The 19,383-nt window shown below is 47.6% G+C and overlaps 2 protein-coding genes across 3 annotated transcripts in view; both read left to right on the top strand.

Moving 5' to 3' along the window:
• Window positions 1-3,901, top strand: part of ALDH1A3 (aldehyde dehydrogenase 1 family member A3) — a 39,515-nt gene extending 35,614 nt beyond the window's left edge. The window contains exon 13 of one of the 2 annotated variants that reach the window (XM_067305553.1): window positions 1,122-3,901. In XM_067305553.1, coding sequence (XP_067161654.1) covers window positions 1,122-1,194 — 73 coding nt within the window. In that variant the 3' untranslated portion in view covers window positions 1,195-3,901. The remainder of the gene's footprint in view (window positions 1-1,121) is intronic. The other variant, XM_067305554.1, reaches the window with a different exon arrangement.
• Window positions 3,902-7,497: 3,596 nt separating this feature from the next.
• Window positions 7,498-19,383, top strand: part of LRRK1 (leucine rich repeat kinase 1) — a 79,027-nt gene continuing 67,141 nt past the window's right edge. Inside the window, exons 1-2 of the mRNA XM_067305575.1 lie at window positions 7,498-7,561; window positions 10,412-10,625. Of these exons, the coding sequence (XP_067161676.1) occupies window positions 10,559-10,625 (67 nt within the window). The 5' untranslated portion in view covers window positions 7,498-7,561; window positions 10,412-10,558. The remainder of the gene's footprint in view (window positions 7,562-10,411; window positions 10,626-19,383) is intronic.

Below are 19,383 nucleotides of genomic sequence, written 5' to 3'. Positions count from 1 at the left end.
ATTGCTCCTAGCTGGATCTCTTACAACTCCTGACTTTCTCGAGCTGGAGCTAGAACAACAAGGAACAATCTCCAAGATTGTTCTTCCTCCCACCTTTCAAGTTTGCTAGTAAGTCAGAGAAGGACTCCCCAGCCCTCTTCGCCAGCCTGATCTGTTGCAGGACGGCCACCAGACATTCCAGCTTTAGCTAGTTAGTTACTAATGCAGATAATTTTAAAATGAGGTCACCCTGTAAGCTAGAGGAAGAGTTGAGAAATAGACTTAAATATTAATTTTCTTCTTGTACAGCAGAGAGGCAGGTTTTATTATACCATTTGGAAGACTCTTCAGAGGAATCTAATGCACCTCTTCTTTCATAAGCAGATGTATTTCCAGGAGCAGTTTCCAGGAGCTGTTCTGGTGTATCTATGGGCTGCTTTGAGATATTCAGATGCCTCACATGCTAAGCACAGCAAATGAATGAATCCTCAAAAGGGATATACATATTGAGACCTTATGCTTTACTTTGCCTGATTGCCTGGCTAATTAAAGGGTGTCAGGGGTTTATCCCTTGGGCAAGGCATGGGAATGGTGCCAATTCCCACCAACTAAGACATAATGCAGTGATTCGGTCTGACATCACTGCATTTTTGGAGCAATGCAATTTTTTAGGCTGAATAATAGAGCCCACTGTGCCCTCCTGATATGTGGTATCTTGTAGACAGAAGCTTACTTCCTATGAAGGAGTAACTATAATTACTGTTTAAACACCGATAACTATATTCATGTGGATGCTTCTTCTACAGGATCTCACAACAGTACTCAGTTTTCACTAGGCTGGGAGCCATGAAGTATCATCTTGTGGGTTACTGCGACCAGAAGCATTCAATGTTTCCTTTATGATAGGCAGGGTGTATTAGCGTATGTATGTATATGCATGTACATAGTGATAATTAGACATGGTGGGCCAAACTGATAGCTGGCGTGCATTAGTTCAGATCTGGTTTTAAATGGCCTGGTATTGTTTACAGCAGTTGATCTGCGACTAAGTTGCACTTGTGTAGAAACCTCTTATCTTAGGGAAGTATATATTAACAAGCTACAACTGTTTGTCCCTTTCCCTCCTCTCCCTTCTTTTGCAGTGGTGAATATGCTTTGGCAGAATATACTGAAGTGAAAACAGTCACCATTAAACTCTCCCAGAAGAGTCCATGAAAGCAGAAGGCCTAAAAATGCTGACACTCTGAATGTGACACATGGGGGACGTGTTCAGAACAAGGGGGAGGGGAGGGGTAGGAAGGAAAATGGAAACAGCACTTGTTTTGGAGAAACACCTTACTTTATTCCTCTAGAAACACTGATCTACTGGACTCCATTTTGTCAACTGGCTCTTCAAAAGCTGATTTAACTGACCCTACTGGCAACATAGCATACACTTGTACTATGCAAGTCCCTGACTGCGTATCTGTCTGCTACCTGTGATTAAAATACTGGTCACAGTGTTTTCAGGACATCTGCTTTTCAAACTGTGCCCCTGAAGGACTTGGACATCAATGGCATGGTAGAGTGACTTCCGATACCATTAGCATGGATTGTTAAACACCTTCAGAGGCATATGGGTTTCACTTGGCGTAAAGGGACTTGAATGGTAGGGTCAATATAACTGAAGTTGACAGAGTTTGCGTGAAGGCTGCAATCAGTTTTGGATGGGAGTGTAAGCTTTCATGGAAGGATCTGTAAAGCAATTCTGTTTGAAAGAGCTATCTTGGTCTCTCTAAAGATACATGCATCCCCCATATTGGTGATATTCTATCCCGGAATGAGGTTTATGGGAGTTTCTTAGATGACTGCTTTGGGGCCAGTATTTCACCCAGTGTAGCAAGACTTTAAAGTGTCTTTTGAACTAGATGTTCTGGTGTACATGCATACATGTGCTGCACATGCAAGTTACTGACTTGCTAGCCCCTCTGGCTCCAAACGAGTCACAATGGTATCTCAAAGCTTCACTATAGCACTTTCTGCAGGAGGATTTTGCACTGTACTTACCGTGATGATACAGAATTGAATGCTAAGCATGTAGCATGGTAGATACCCATGGAAAACATCCAGGGCACAAAGACCCAAGCCAGTCCTTCTGATCTGGGGGGAGGGAGCAAAAGAGCTGCAAGAAGCTGTCTTGCTCTCTCTTTCTCTGTCATTTTCAGACTGTGTGGACATCTCTTCATTTTTGAGCCAGAGCTAATTATGTGAGTAAAACTCACATAGTAACTCAAAAAGTTATCCTCACTGCTTCTTTCTCCCTTATGAATGTAGCTTAGAATAGATTTCTGGAAGTACAGTATGAAAAGGCAGGTGCTCCCAAGCACATACTGAACGCTAAAGATGTGGGTGTACAAACCAGTTACCATGGAATAAGCTATGGCTGGACTTAAAGGTGTCAGCAGCTCTGCAGTAATTGTTCCTGTGGGTGCTGTCGTCTTGTGGCAAGCGCAGAGTAGCTGAATCTTCACTGAGGAATAAACTACCTTGAATTCCCTCTTGTTTACAGTTGTATAAGCATGCACACAAACAGCATCCATGGAGCGGCTGTCACACTAAGTTCATGCCTTAGTATATCCTGCAGTAACTTCTTTGCATGCCCAGACATTACTTATTTTGGGCTTAATGAAAAGCCACAGGCTGTCTTCAGTTCCTGTGTTCGCTACTTCACCCGCCCCTGATCCTCTGCTGAAGAACCACTGGCAAACCCACGGGAAGCTCCATGTCTATGTGGGCTGTAAGTAGGTGGAAGTTAGTGGTGTCAGCTGGTTAGGAACTTCAGCTGATCCCATTGGGTTAGTCCTCTAAGAGCAAACTGATGCACGTTCCTTAGTGAATATCTACAGATCTCTGTGGAGCACTGGTAAAGATCATTGCCGGGAGTTTTCCAGATATCAGGGCTTGAAGCAGAAATGCAGGTCTAGTTTTTATTCTCTGAAGCAAGCAAGGATTTAACCAATAACTTCCTTTGATCAGAGATGTACCCAGTCAGTACAAGTGCTATTGCATGTGTGGACCTTTTTTGGAGAGGGAAGGAAGGTGGGTGGTGATGAGTAAGGAGAACATCTGCATGGGCCTAAACTTCCTTATTAGTTAGTGAACACTGAAATTGCACTTCAACACTGCTAATTTCTCAAATGACATACCTCCAACAGTTATGTATAACTAAGTGCCTGTCCACTCACGGATACGTGAGACAAGGCTTCCACAGGTAAATCTCCCATCTAGTGAAGAAAATGTCCTCCCTACCCCATGAAAGGCCAAATGGGTAAATTGTAAATAAGTTTCTATTTTTGTATTACACTTAGAGTGCAAACATCTTCTCAGACAAATGTTTTACTTTTGCCTAGTTGATGGTTTTCTAGGACTGCAGTCAGACATTAGGGAGGCGAGGCAAATAGTAAAAGGCTGGTTATTTTGATGTAGCTTCTGTATTCATTTTTGATAAACAGCGGTTAAAATTGAAATCATCTGGAACTCTTATAAATCCTAGTATTCTGCCTTTATATGTATAATGTATATTTCACCTCTTTTTTTCCCTATCAAGTTTAAAAAAAGTCAATGTATCTCTTATTGTATAAATCAGGGTTTGACTCTACACACTGAATTTTCTAAGTTATATAACAGTAGACACTAACTTTAAAGTCACCCCTTAGAGGGTATATATTCTTTCATTGCACAGTAAGGCTTTCATATGAAATACTACTTTTTTAAGAAAAGAACTATATTTATAAATTAGGATACAGTTAATCTAATGTATTTTTATAGTCAAAGGTACATGGAAATGCTATGTTTAAACCTCATGTATATATTTAGAATATGTGTATCTTTTTGTAATAGTTCTCTCGTTCCTAATAAATGTTTAACATTGTGGTATAGTTTCTATATGCTATATTCTGATATTGTCCAGGAAGGATGACTGGGGGGGGACACACTTCTACTGACTTTACTCCTTTTAACAGAGAAGTAACTGTAATCCTTTTTTGTGTACACTCATTAGTGCCTTAAGAAAATTCTGGCCCCTCTAATGCAAGTTTTAAGATCCCTTCCAGCAGCACACTCCTTCCACTCAACTCAATCCTCCTGTCTCTGTTTTTCATTTCATCTCTGAATTTGGCCCATTGTGTCCATAAAAGCGAACACTGGAAAGGGTTAAGGTTTCGTGCTTCTAAAACAAAATGGCCCTGTATTGCTCTCGTTGCAGGGGGCTCTTCTCAGAACAGCGCTCTGTCTGTTCCCCTCGATTCAGTGACCCAGCAGGATTCCCCCAAACAGGAACGTGCCCTGGGCTCGCAAGGGGCAATGTAACTTCAAGGTACCTTTCACACATGGCAGGACTGAATGTAGAGTGTGTTTGTGCGCCTGTGTATGTGTGATTCAGTATCTCACTGGGGGCCTGGGAAGGAATCTGAACTTGAACTCACTTCTGCATTTTGTGAAAAATAGCCTTTTTTAAAATAAAGGCAAGGGAAGTAAAGTGCTGAAGTGTGGTCAGTGCTCTGCAAATAAAAGCTGGATCGTGTGTGTGTTAGCTTATCATCTAAGCAGTTTTCTTTGCAAGTTGTGCCATTTCCAGTAAGTGGGGTGGGGGAGGCGAGCAGAGTTGCAGCTGGCAGGCGCAAGTGCAACTTCTTCCAGTTCGAAGTAGGATGGATCCTTTTTCCCTTCTGGGGTGAGCCTGAAAGGGAAGACTCCAAAATGGCCAGGGCCCCCACTGCCAGATGAGGCTTTCTGCCTTGGTCCGGCTTCCTAAACCCTGTGAGACACATCCATCACTCGCATGACTCTGCTCCACCCTTTCCCATCCCTATCTGATTTTCTCCATCTGCCATGCGGACAGCAAGCGAGAACGTACTGATATCGCTGCCTTTTGCTCAGCATTCCCTCTTTGCATCTGGTATGTGCGTGCGAGGAAAAACACAAATACCTGTCAGCTCCCCAGCTAGGCTAAGCCAACCCCCTTGAGTTTTTCCTGCACTTGCAAGCAGCATTGCTCAGAAGCTGTGACACTAAACATCAGAAGGGTGAAGGCGGGAGATGCAAAGAAATGGTCATGAGTGACATAATCGATGGAGACATAAGCCAGGGAGCCTGGGATGAAATTTAGAAAAACAAAAGGTTTTTTAGCTTGACTGTCTGGAGAAATTCTTGTTCAGGGAAATTACAGTGTTTATCAAAATAAAGGCAAAACCAAGTGATGTTAGTGGTTTTTCAAACAATTGGGTTGAAAAGGCTGTAAGAAAGGTCTGGATAAGAGCCAGGCTGTGAGGCATAAAAGACAGCAGCCTGGGCAGAAGGTGTAAAGGGTGCCAAATGGGTAACACTGCTATGGGCGCAGCTAAAAGCGGGGTTCATGGGCACTCGAACCCAAATGAAAGCACCGGTGAAGACCCATCCTCTCCATGTCCACAATCACAGCACAGAAACACCCTAGGACAAACCTCAGACTGTGGGAGCTAGTCGGAGGATGGATATGGCTCTTGCCATCCTCAAGCAATCATCAAAGACCCATTTCTTGTGTGGGGCCGGGGAAGAAGAAAGCTGCATAGATAATGTAAGGAATCATCGCGAACAGTGAAATAAAAGGCATGCAAAACTGGTGTTCTTGTAGCAGGTGCAGTGGGTGGGGAAGAAAAGCCGTATCAGGCTTGGGAGAGTTTCTTGGAAACAGGAGACGAAGAGGTATGCGATGGGGAAGGATGGGAGCAGTGCCAGCACGCCAGCGGCAGCGCAGGGAGAGCGTAACGCCGGCCGAAGGAAGGGGGCAACCTTGCTTTGTTTTCTCCCCAAAGCAGTAGGCTTATTCCAGGAGCTGGGAGAGGAGCAGCTCTCAAAGAAGCGATCTCGGATCAACTCTGTCGACGCGAGGGCCAGGCCTCCGCGGAGAAGCCGATGCAGAAACAATTTAAGCAAGCGCTAAGGCAGCGCGAGAGCACTGATAACCGCGCTCTGAGAAGCGCGCGGCCCATGAGGCAGCGACGCCATCCAGGGAACTTGCCGGGGATGAGAAAGACGGTGCTACTTCAGCCGCCGCAACTCCAGATGGACCTTTGCTAGGGGAAACAAACACAAAACCCCCCCAAAGCCCAAACGGCGCGGGTCCGCGCAGGGCCTGCCCGCAGGAGGCAGCTCGCTGAGGGACGAGCGCGCCCTGGCTGCCCAGGGAGCCGGGGCCGGGGCCGGGGGCGGCGGCTCCCGCGCGGCGCCCGCACAAGATGGAGCCCCTCGCCCCGGCCGGGGCGCGCGCGGAGGCCTCTGGGGCGGCGGCGGCCGAGGCGCGGCGGCGGCGGCGGCGGCGGCGGGGCCCGCGGGCGGGCGGGCCCTGACCCCGCGCCGCCGGGCCCGGTGGCGGAGGAGGCGCCGCCGCGCTTCTGCCCCGCTCCCTTTTCCTTCCTCCCTCCGCCTCCCGCGCCGCAGAGCGAGGCAGGCGGCCGGCGCCGGAGGAGGAGGAGGAGGAGGAGGAGGAGGAGGCGGCGCGGGGACCCCGCAGGCAGGAGGTAGCGCGGCCGGCACCTGCCCCGCGCCGGGGCTGCGCTGAGGGGGGCGCGGGCTGCGCCGGGGGGACGGCGGGGGGTGGGCACACAAAAAGTGTTTAAAAACAGAAAAAAGCTAAAAGTTTAGACGGAACTTTCGGGGGGGGGGGTGTAGCGTGCCCGGGGCGGCGGCTGAGGGGCTGCCGCCTCCCCCGTGCCGGCGGCTGCCGCGGGGAGCGGCGGGGCAGCGGGGCGCAGCCGAGCCGAGCCGAGCCCGGCCGGGAAGCCGTTGCCCCGTCCCGAGAGCCGGCGGGGGGAAAGGAAATGCTCGAGAGGAGCCGTAGGGAAAAAAAAAACTTCCTTTTATGTAAGAGCGGCCCGGCGCCGCGCGGGAACGCGGCCGTTTGGGCCGTTTGTAACGCGCGCGCCGTTGCCGCCTCGCCGCCGCTGCCCGCGGAGCAGGGGGCGACGGGGCCACCCGGGCCCGCGGCCTCCCTCCTCCTCCTCCTCCTCCTCCCTCTCCCTCCTGTCCGCAGAGCGGAGCGGGGCCTTGTGCCCCCGGGCTCAGCCGAGGGGAGGCGCGGGGATAACCCGAAGGGACCTGGGAGAGCCGGCTCTGGCCGATAATGAGGCTTCTGCTCCCGCTTCCTGCACCCGCTGGGGCAGGAGGCCTTATTTCTCCCTCCCTGTCCACCTTTACCGCGTGCGGAGACGGGAGCTGTGCTTTGCAGCCCCTCTGCAGCTTTTCCGCCTGGAGCTTTGGGCTCTCGGAGCCGTGATGTACTGAAGAGGTCCCAGATTTGCATAGCTCTTCGGCAGGGAGGTCCCCGACGGGGTGGCGGGTTGCAGTTGGGCGGTTATGAAACCGAGCGCTTCAACGTCCAGGTGTAGCTTCGCCGGGCCTCTCTTGGGGGCACGTGGATGAGCCCACGGGCCGTTGGCACCCGTGATGGTGTCATCCACCTACCTTCCTTGACGCATGACATTGCCCTGCGCCTCTAACACAGCTCCTAATGCTAAGTGGACTTCTCAAGAAAGAGTAGGCGGTTTGAGCAAAGAACTAGTTTCTGGTGAGTTCCCCTGAATTGGGAGGTGACCTTGGGTAAGCTGTGACATGTCTGGGTGCCTCACTGCACTTGGATTTACATGCAGCAAGTCTGGCTTAGCTGGAGGAGCCGAGAGGAAGATCTCAAGATGGTACAGACATGGTCAGATACGCTGGGGAGCGTGTGCTGGGGATGCTCAGAGAGCCAGCTTGGGTCCAGCTGTCCTTTTTTTGTTTGCTTTCGTGATGACCTTACCTGCAGAGCCACCCAGGGGGTGTGCGCATCCCCCAGCACTGCGCGTCCCACCGGGGCCTGGGCCGCCCACGCTTCTCACCCAGGTGGCCTGCAGTTGAGGGTGACTAGCCAAGGAATAACAGGAGCCTTAACTGAGCTCCAGGAAGTGCTCCACCATGAACAATGCTACCTGTGGAAAATATCTTCCTTAGAAAAGCAGACATTAACTTCTCTAGACATTAGCTAAAAGCTGTCAGAGTCTCTGGAGAGAAACTGGGAATATGTGAAATGGGATGTAAATCAGCATTGGGATGTATTCCCTCTTGGTCCCCCTCCTTCCGAATGAGCTTCTGCCCAGCCCTTAGGATCCCAAGTAGTGCTCTTTTCCAGGAGTTCTCTGTCCCAAAATCAAACTAAAGCATGGTGTTTGCAAGTGTTGCCGCTGAGCTCGTGCTGTTGGTAGCTTTGAGTAAAAGCGCTTTAGGGATGTCTTTTATTGTCTATACAAAGGTACTGAAATACAGAAACGCGCAGGCAGTACTCCTTACAGGGATGCTTTGTGGCAATAATACATTTATGGTTAAGGCATTTAGTGTGCTAGTCACAGTGAAAGGGAACTGATTATCAAGTCACTCCGTTATTTTTCCTGAAAGTTTTTTCCTTTCTCTATATATGAGGCAGAGTGTCAGCCTGGGGAGTAAGCTGGGTGGAAATCCAGAAATGGGGAGTGTTTTCAAGCCTCCGTGGTGCATACTGACCCCAGTCCGGTATTTCTCCCCCAACTGCTGCAGTGTGCGCAGCATGCCCCAGCTGCACCGCAAGGGGATGCCACGCAAAACCCAGCATCTGCCAAAAAGAGCTATTCTGTTGGTCTTTGCGTGGGGACATATTCGTTCTTAGGGTCGCTGCTTAGTGCATTTATAGTGAGGGTGCAGAGGTGGCAGCTGCTGAGCCCTGGGAACGTCACGTCCCCTCCGGTGTCAGAGTAAACGGCCAGGGCAGCTTTTGGGCGGTGCAAAAGGCACAGTGGCCATCTCGTCCGTGCTCAGAAGGGTTACAGCGCCCCGTGAGCTCCCCCCTGGCACCTCCATGCGGTCCGTCCTGCCCTGAGAGACGAGCCCCTGCTGCCATTATCCGTGACAGGGAGGGAGGGAGGGATGCTCCGCTGCCGGCATGCAGCGGGAGCTGCAGCCGTCCCACTGAGCAGGAGGCGTTTGGCTGTGAGGTCCATGCAGAAGTGCTTGCGCGGAGACTGGTCCAGGCATCTCAGCCTGTGTATTTGCGGCACCCAAAGCATTTTTCCCACCTTTGAAAAGCACAAAGAACCAAACGGCAGCCGATGGCTTCCCCCAGCCGCTGGCGTGCAGGATACAGGGCTGCGCCGTGTGCCGGGTGTGCGGTTCGGTTGCTGCTGCTGGCCACCACAACGCAGGGGTCATCAGAAACTGGATTGTGCCGTACCTGCACCCAAAACTCAGCTGTTCACCTAGAAACTACTGATGTAGCATTGGGTAATTTGGTAACATTGTCAGCTCCTTGTTAAATCCCTATTTAATGAGGGGAGAGCAGGAGGCTGCCTGGAGAGTGGTGATGGATGGGTGTATTTTTATGCTCTCCTTGCTCTTTGATCCCAGCCCAAGAGACCAGCTCTGTTCAGGCAGGGTTAGTGATATGCTTGGGTCTTGCTGGCCAACGTGGGTCTGTGCGCTTGGCCGAATTAGAGCCAAACTAACTCCGATCAAAACTGCGGCATCACAACACCAGCCATGGGAAAATCTAACTAGAACCAGAGGTGAGGGGCATCGTGTGAGAGGCCTTTGCAGACTGAAACTGAAAGCAGAAAATGAAGGAACAGCACAAACTGCAAATTCACCCATAGTCTTAACCTCTGTGGAAGACTCCTTAAAAGACAGAAAGTTACAGGTGTGAAGCTTTAAAGTGGTAAGAGCTTGGAAATGCCGTGGGAGACTGAGCCCTTCAGTCTTCTGCTGCCTCTTATGCAAGGCAGTTTAAGAGAAGGCAAGCTTTAGGAGCACCTAAGGATCTGATTTGCCTCCCTGCCCATGTTTGAAGGAGCCTGCTGTTTCTGTAGTATTAGAGTTCTCTGAAATGACTGGGCAAAGGGGAAAGAAGCTTGTGTGTTCCTCTTAGCTGTGTTTTCTTTCTGTAGAGGATTGTCTCAGTAACCACATCAGTATTTTTCAGTTTCTCACAGTAGAGTCTTACAAGAGTCACAGTCATCTTTGTGAATGGGCAAGATTTTGAGGTTGCATTTAGGATTTTTCCAGCTGCGTTGAATCATTTCAATGCTCTGAATTTACACTAGCTTGTGGAGAATCTGAAACTGCAGCTGTGACCCCTGCCCACCCTCCCAGACCAAAGACTCAGCAGCTTTGGCTGAGAAAAATTGGGAACATTAACAATATCTCCACTATAGAAAAGATAAACTCCTCTGTTAATTCATGTTATGCTCTTAACAAAGCTATTATATAACTAATTGTATTTATATTTGCATAAGATGATGGATGCGTTTCTCCAAAGTAATATCGAGACAACTGTGTTCATAAGTGCAGAGGAATAAGCCTCTTGCAATTTGTGTACTAGAAAGATTGATTTATTTTGTTGCTTATTTTTACACAGGGACGTGGCGTTTCTTCGGGATGGTGTTTGCTAGCAGCGGCCCTGTTCTGCATTTACTTGACAGAGGTCATTCAGCTTCGACAACACTATTCAATTTGAAGTGCTGCAGAAAGTTCGCTTGTTGAACCTTCACAACTACAACCCAGAATGTACTGGTGTGTGGGAACGGAGGAAGCCGCTGTTTACAGAGCGAGCAACATGGATCCGCAAAATGGTAAATGAAACAATTTTTTTCCTGGTTGGATTGGGAGCAGAAGTTTTTAAGGGAATGTTTTAGATAGCCAGCTTCCGCTGAGTTTCAGTGAAATTTGAATATGTGAAAGGTCTTTGAATGATCTGAATGAATGCTAATCTTTGAAAATCTATAAAACGTATCAAGCAATTTTACTTGCAAGGAGAATGATGTTGAACTATTCAGGGGGTAAGAATAGCACTCCTCTGAAAAACAATTTTCTCTGAAAAGCTACAGAATTAGTCAGTATATGTATCATATCAGTTCCTAAATATGTTTTACAAGATCCATACTTTTTCAGCATGTGAATGCAAATATGTTCCCAGCCACTGATGCAGTGTGTATTCAGGGTACGAAAGCTGCTAAAATCAGAGCATCATTTTGCAGACTGAACAGATACTAACCTACTCCAATTTTACTGGCAGCTTCGATTGAGTGACTTGCAGTGATTTATTGTTGGTATGGATTAGGAGGTCTGCATTTATATAATACTACCAAAAAAAAATCCGTGGGTAGAAATTTCTCTTTCAAAAGGATATATGCTTCAAGTTGTTTTCTGTTCATTTTTTTTTTTCTGAACAGTCGAATTATTTTTGGATGGTTGTTAGCACTGAAATCCTCAGCTCCTGTGTGCTCCTGAATTTCTCTGAGTCAAAACCCAGTTATGTCTCTGCATCAAGAAATGGCCTTCTGCTTATTGTATAACGGTATTCCCCCCTTGCAACAAACGGTTCATTAGGAGGCAGCATCTGCGTTTTATGTGTGGGATGAAGGTGTGTTTGACGCTCTGTAGTGAGTAAGCAGGCTTCCGTGCAAGCTAATGTTTTTGCAGCCTTATTTTGGATTTTATCAGCAACTATGAAGCAAAACCTGATATTTTATTCAGAGGCCTTCTCATCTTATTCAAAGACGTTTCTCACCAGCGTCACAGGCAGCTCTGGGAACCCTTTCCTTTCTCCGTATGTATTCTGCTTTTTCCGTGATACTGATCTATTGTTTTTCACTTTTGTTAATTAGCATTTTATCTTTCTATAGTAGGCAGGAGCATTTGGTTATTAAATATCTTTAAAAATGGTAAATTCTGTCTTCTGAGTTTCTCTCTGGAAGAAATTATCTCCACTTGAATACTAAGCTATAAACCGTGAGAAGAATTTTAACCTGCACTAATGACTAGCAAGTGTTAAGTGTAATAGTGATTTGACAAGTTTTTCTCAGTGTTTAAAGATACAGTAAGTAAACAAATTAGTTCACGAGTAAGTAATGTAGTAAGAAAGCAAAAAGGTATGAAATCATATTTTCTACATCATGAGTTCAGTTTTTTCTTCTGAGGACTTTCTTACGTTTTTCTTTTATGTAAATATATTCAGTTAAGCTGGTTAACAGGAGGCATACAAAACTTATTGGTATGACCTTCTATACTTACATGTATGGGTTAGTTTTTTATGATAAACAGTTTTGGAAGCCTGACAGAGTGGTCCAAGGAGAGCTTAAGACCTAGTGCTACCCTAGTGGATTTGCTCTTTATAAGCATCCTGTACATGTTTAAACTCATTTTTGTTTTGGGACTGTTTGATTCCTGCCAGGAATAATTGGCATTAGCTAGTTGGTCCACTCCCAAAGTTAGCTGGTCCTTGCTCTGTGTTTGGATCCTGTTACACAACTCGGCTGCGGGAATGCAGTGAGTCATTCAGCCGCCACATCTGACCCTATTTACGCGCCGTTGTTGACGGTCTGTGCAGCCTCCTGCTTCCTTTCGCTGGCCGATGCGGTGCAGGAAGGATGCCCACCTGGTGCCTTGGTCGTTGGATAGCCTTAAAGTCTTAGGGCTTTTTCTTTCCCGGCAGCTATACAGTGGAGGACGCGCTCACGGCTCCCTAGCAAGCAAACGTAAAGTATGGCAGCAAGGGCTTGCCTTCCCGTCGCTTGGCTGCACGGGATCTCGGCTGTGTTGCAGCAGGACACCCACTCGCCCTGGGCGCGAGCGAGCTGCCGGGCAGCGCTGGACCGCACGGAGCCCGCCGCAACGCTGCCAGCTCCACTCGCTGGTGCTGGCGGAGCATCCCGTGGCTCCACTTCGGGTGTAGTTGGCATCTCCCTTGCCGCCTCAAACCCCGCTTCCCCGCTCCCAGGTTTGCTCCCAGTACGCTAATTAACAGAAAGAAATCTCGTTCCATGTGCGAAGCGAGCAGGGATTCGGGGGAGGCTGCAGTCTCTTGTGAAGCAGGGTTATTTTAAACCTGGTTAAAAAGCTCTGCGTAATATAATGGAGGTGACACAATATGAATCTTGTAGGAAGTAAAATAGAAGCCTGAAGATATCACTGTGTGAACATCTAGAACTTGATAGAGATTTATTTCCTTTCTAGCGGTTGGTTTGTTTCTTCGAATCTTACAAAATTTTACAGCTAGAAATTAATTCTCGTACGAGTTTTTAGGAGATGGTTCAGCAGAGATGTGGAAGAGCCATCATTGTCTGCTGAATGCAAGAATACTTTTGTCAGGGAGCTTTATCTCTCTCTTAATAAGAATTGTGTTCAAAGTCCCAGAGTGTTTGTGTGCCCGTTGCACGCGTCTCTGAGGGGGAACTGGGCGCTTTTTCCAATGCACCGGAGAGTATCTCTTCTCTCCTCCTAAATCTAGAAAAGAGTATTGACAGGGTGTGTTATATTGCAATGTATATAATATTGCATAAGTAGGGACAATGGTACCAGCAATAGTTCTTTGAAATTTTATCACAGCTTTACAGGTATTAGCTGAATGAACCTTCACAACTTCTTTTGAGGCAAGTCTGTTGTAAGCAAGCCACTTCCAACTGTACAGAGAAGCAGAGATAGACATGTACAGCGTGAGCGGAAAAGGACATAAATGTTGAAACTAGAGGGCAAATGAGTAGCCAGAGCGTAATGACCTGACCTGGCATTTGGAGCAGACCAGTGCAGACCAGCTTCAAAAGTGCCGTGGGGACTCTGCAGCTTACAGGGCTTTATTTTCTGTGGAAGAAGGAGCCCACGACGGTGGTGACCCTGCGAGCCCACCGCAGAGGCTGCGCCGCAGCTCAGGACGGGCAAGCTGCTGCCTGCGCCACCGCTCCGTGAATCGCTGTGGAGTCACCAGGGCGAGCAGTGCCGTAATCCCCCTTGCCCTGCAAGCGTGAAAGGGTCATTTTAACCAGAGGCGCCGCTCGGGAGCGAATGCCGTTTCTTACGGAAGGTTTCACAAGTGATTAAGGGGTGACAGCCTTGGTTAGCTAATAGCAAGCGAGGTCATGTTTGAAACGGCCTCTTTTAGGGGCACAGGGCTCGGCGCATCCAGCGTCGCACCCTGCTCGCGTGGAGGTGCTGTGTTTGCAAACGTGACTCAGGGCTGTAAGTGGAGGGCCCCAAACTTCCATTGGTCCTGCCCTTGCTCTCTGAGCTGTCCAGGCTGTCAGTCTGGCTACGTGTGAAATCCGCTTAAAAAATAAAAGTCTACAGGAAGAACCTGACTTCTTCATAGGAGTGGAAGTAGACAGAGCCCACCCGTTGCTGGGTGTGCACGTACATGGCCTCCAGATTAGATCTTTGCTGTTATTTCTTCATACGTCTGCACGGTTGATTTTGTTGCCTTAAATGCAAAGGGCAGGAACTTGCTTTTGTTACTGTGAATATCTTTGCTTATAAATCGTTTTTCTGCTAAAGAGAGGAGGAAGGGAAAATCGGTGTTTGCAGCACCACTGCTGCAAACTACTTTGTTTCTCATGAGAGCCTCGTGTAAACCTTAAAATCTGTCCATCAACTGTGTGGGGGGGGGTTACAGGCAGCAGCTAGATCTTGGGGCACTTGGACTTAGTCCCAGTCGTGGCATGGTGCACTGCGTAACACGGAAAAAGGTGCTTGCACTCTCTGTCCTGCGTTTTTCCATCTGCACAGTGGAGGCAGCAGCATAACCCTGCATCTGCCGAGACAGTGTTGCTGTGCGGAGAGTAAGGAGAACATCTGGAAAGCGGTTGGAGCGCGTAACGCTAGAGACCCGCTAAGCGTGTTGGTTGCCTGAAGTGCTGTATAATCAGCCTAAATGAGCCTTGAAAGTTTTCTGCTTTTCCTCCTGTTTGTTAATCTGAGAGTTAGATTGAGTCCAAACAGTGAATTGAAACTATTCCTACAAGCAAAAAGAAAAAAAAACCAGCAAAAAAATAAAAAAGGTATTTTATATGAATTAGCCTTAGTCTATATGCCCTCCAGAAAGAGAAGGAGGAAATGCTAGGCAGGAATAGGAAGTGCACTAGCAGAGCAGTAATAGGTTTGTATTTTTAAACCTATTTAAATACACACTTTATACAGAAGTGGTGAAATCTCACATGGGGCCAAAAGCTAACGCAGAAGGCCAGTCTGCACCAGAAAATGCATGTGGTTGAGGCTGCTCTCCGGTGCAGACTCTGTGGCATGGCTGCATGCTGCACCATCTCACTGAGCTGAGCCAAGATCTCCTAAAAGGGCAGTGAATGCTGCAGCACATAAAATTAGGTGCCTAATGTCAGACACTGAAGTGATTTTCAGAATATGGATACTATGTGCTATTCTTCAGAACATGCCCTTAGAAGATGTCTTTTAAGTTTCAAACTTCAGGCATCTGAAAGAACCATTTGCTTTTGGAAACTGGCTCTTGTGCACGTGGGAAGTGATTGAGGAAGGGGTGCACGAACAAGCTGAATTAGCTTGCCTGCATGACTGATAAGGCACGTGGGTGCTGCACCCCGCTGGAGGCGGTGGGATGTAGAGGTGCACTTAGGTCTTAGCCATAAAGCAGGGAGTGCAGGAACTAGGCAGGACCTAGAGGCCGTGGGAATAGGGGAAGTGGTGAGGAGAGCACACAGCGACTTTCAGAGAGAAATCAAATCCCAGCTCATTTCTAGGAGCACTGCAAATTGGGCAGAGTCAAACCTCAAACCTGGTGTGATCTACAGCCAGTAATAAATCATTGATCTTTGTCTGGGCTATACCTGGCTTTATCTGCCACTATACAGCTTTACTTTTCCCCCTAAAGGTTAAAATATTGGTTGTGTGTTACAGTAAAATATAACTTGTGACCGCTGTTATCAAGAAGCCTAGAAAAAACAAAGATAAGGTGATAAGGGAAGTAAAGAAAATCCTTTGCACTTAGAACTGTGCACAAAGCCTCCTTGACTACTCTGCTGCTGTGATTATGGAGTCGTTCTCAGCGGTGAGGGCTGACACTGGTCACAGTCAGAGCAGTGTCCTCAGCTTCAGTGGGAAAAGCAATTGATAGTGTTCACACGGACGCAGCCTTTACTAGGCCTCTAATTGGTTTATCGTTTTGTCGGTGATGTTGCAGGTCATTTTGTACTTGCATTAAAAAAAGTGCTATGAATTCATTTTTCATCCTCTCCAAAGCCTCTGGGGGCCTTATCCAAAACCCATTAAAGTCTTTGCACCGGCATGACAGGCTTTGGCCCCGTCTTTGGGGAGCGTTAGGACATTAAGTCTGCGGTTTGTTTGTTTTTCATTTCTCAGATCAATAAAGAGGCTGCCGGGACTCTGCTTCGCAGAAGGCAGCTAGCTCGGAGGAAATGTTTGCATTGCAGATGAGAGGTGGGGGCGTTTTTTGGCCATCCAGCTGTCAGCCTACTACATAGGTGAAACCTGTCCCTTAATAGGTTCCATCTTGGGTTTACATTACATTCGGCTGATATTAATTCCTTTCCTGAAACAGAGTCTGTGCGTTCATTAATGGGTCAGCAACTGCTTGTTTGCGTGCTTATGTATAACCCCAGCAGCAGCTTGTAGATATTTATATAGGGTACTCATAGTTTCACAGCAAAAGCGTGTCCGTGCTTTGAGTCCTTGCGTCACTCTAACTTAAAGGGAGGACTGACTGTCTTTAAGTATGTAAAAATAGCCCTGTTAATTTAGTAATATTTTGGAAGTTATGTGCAGTTTTTGCAAATACCCAAGCCCTCCCAGGGTGATAATTAGCCGCCCCATGCATGTCTGAAGAGAAAGTGAAACCCCGTGATGTTTCTATAGGTTATCTGTTCTCTGCAGGGGCATGTGTACCTGCCAGCAAAGGTGTTAGTGGACAGGACAGCCTTCCCCAGCCTCAGCTCCCCTGGCACAGGCGCGCGTAAAAGGGACGTGCTGCTCCGGATGGGTGGGCAGGTTAATGCCGTGCCACCCAGGGGTGACGGGACGGGGTCGGTCGGCTGCCGGAGGGCTGGCGAAAGGAGCAGGGAGCCAGGGGTGGGAGCTGGAGGAGCGACTTAATTTAATTCCTAATAGTCAATACGCGGCTTGCAAGCGTAAAGGTTTACGTTTCAGATATGACTGGGGAAAACTCGGTCCCAGACTGTCCACAGCGCCTTTGCTGTGCAGAGCTGAAAATCATGGAAAAATAACAAACCAAAGCAGTGATTCAGGCAAGAAGTCTGGATAAATTTAGCTCAAATATTCTTGGTATGTTTGTGGTCGCTGTGGAAATTGCATCACTGCTTGTTGTTACTGATCAGAATATCACTTGGAAACTGCTCTGGCTATCCCGAGAAGAGCTCAGAAGGAAAACTTTTAAAACCATACATGTCTGGAATAACTTATTCTTCATTTAGGTGGTTTGGGGGTTCTTTGTTTTATTCCCATCTTTTATTCCCATCTGTGGGTTATTGCTGCTTTGTTGAAAAGCCGCACGGTTTAGGGCTGATACATTCTGCAGTGCGATTATCCACCTCGTATTAAAATTCTGTCTAGTGAGTAAGATTCCGAAGGAGTGCTGGTAATTGCTTAAGACAAGACCTCCTCCAGAACCTGCCTGCCCGTCTTTGTCTTGCACATCAAAGAGCCTTTGAAAAAGCTTTTATTTTTGCATCAAACAGGAACATTATTTTTTTTTAAAGTAATGGACAGGATCCTTTCTCAGATCTCAAATGTAGCTTTAAAAAAAAAGTCTAGCTCCTTAAGTCAGCTTGTAATTGTGGTCGCAATTCTCCATTGCCTTGCACCTGGGACGTTTTACACCTTGACAGGATGGGAATAAAACCTGTGAAATCAAAATACTTCGTTGTTGTACATGGAAGATAGTAATTTGCCCGGATTGGATCAGGTTCTCGGATGCACTGGGTTTGAATTAATCATATGTTGTGGGTAAGAGGATGAAAAATGCTTTTCCTGATGTTGCCCTCTGTAGCTCAGAGCAGCCACATAAAAAACTCATGGGCTGCAGCTGGTTCATGGCATGTGCCCTGATCTGAGCGTAGCATCCTTCTAGACAGAAGCCTTGTGCCTTGAAATTGGTGCTGACTTACCCAGAATTCGGGAAGTCGGAGGGGAGTTTTTTCCCCATTCCCCCCCTCCACAAGCACGGGCACTTCTGCCGCTGGTAGGTTCTGTCACAAGCTATGGAAGGGTTTGGGGTTTTTTTGTAGCCCCCATTAAACCTTTGGCAGCACGTCGCTTCGCGGGCTGACTCAGGCCCGGCGCTGCCTGCCTTGGCCGCAGCAGAGGCCTTTTTATGGTGCTTTCTTTGTTCCAGGCACAGCTGCTAAGGTAATCTTCCCCCCGCGATACTCTTTCCCGGAAACCTGCGTCTCCGAGGGTCTGCTCCTGCTCGCCTGGAAGCTAGTGGAAACGCTTGCCCGGAGCTCAGTAGGAGCTGGATCCAAGCCTCCGTTTCTACACTGTTTTTTTTTCTTTTCCAGAGCATCACTTTCATACCTTTCCCCTGCTGCTCTTCCCAGCTCCGCGCTCCTTGGGCTCCGCTGCTGCCAAGCAGCCTGTGCAATTCCCTTGATGGCAGCTGTAGCCCATATCCTCACTGCGGTTTTTTTTTGCTCTGTGTGCAGCTCTTACAGATAAACTAATCTAGAGCTGTCATTGTCTTGGCGATAAACAAGAACTGCGGGTAGCCAGGAGGGGTCAGCGCCCTGCTGTCGCCCTCCGAGACCTTGTGCAAGGCCTATTTGAAATGAGCTGGCTCAGCCGCTCCTGCTGCACTTTCTGGGAGGCTGTTCCAGAGCCTCATTTCTCCAAAGTTTTAAACTCTCTTCTAATTGGCAGCTGAAATTTGTTCATACCCTGCTCATAAATAGCTCTTGCCCTTCCCTGATGTCTCCCTCTGGATGTATTTAAAAGCAGTAGTCCCATCCCTATCCAGCCTTCATTTTTCCGGGCTAAACAAGCCAAGCACTTTTCAGCTGTACTCTTGTCATTAGATGTTCGTTTCTTCAACTCATCTTCCCCATCTGCTGCAGATTCTCTTAAACTTCCCTGAACATGATAAACCAGAGTTACCCAAAGTATTTTAAATGTCTTTTTAATGTTTCTTTGCCTTTTCCCCTTGGCTCTGGCCAGTCTTTCTGATGCTCCAAAATATTCATATATCCAGGATCCATAAGACACCTGCAGAGACCTCAGACCTTTCCTCCCCTCGCACACTCACAGCTTTACCTGCGATTCCTCCAGCCTTGGCTGCACACAACTGGGGGCACAAATCTCTGCTCCTGTCTGAAGCCAGCTTTAACTCCATGTCTAAGGAGGAAGCAGTGTAAAGGGGCTGGCCGTGACTTGGTGCTTTGCCAATGTGAATAGTTAATATCTCATTTTTGAGAAGAATATTGAGAAAATGATTTGTTTGAAAGAAAAAAAGTAGGGAAATTTTTCTCTTCTGATGAAAGCCTGAAAATTAGGGAAACTGAGAAGTTGCAAAAGAAACAAAAATCATCCACGAAAATTTATTTTATGAAGTTTCAAATGGAA

Source organism: Apteryx mantelli, chromosome 15, assembly GCF_036417845.1.
Source record: "Apteryx mantelli isolate bAptMan1 chromosome 15, bAptMan1.hap1, whole genome shotgun sequence".
Classification (NCBI taxonomy): Eukaryota; Metazoa; Chordata; class Aves; order Apterygiformes; family Apterygidae; genus Apteryx; species Apteryx mantelli.
The sequence above is the reverse complement of the archived record's forward strand: the minus strand, read 5'-3'. Positions and strand labels throughout refer to the sequence as shown.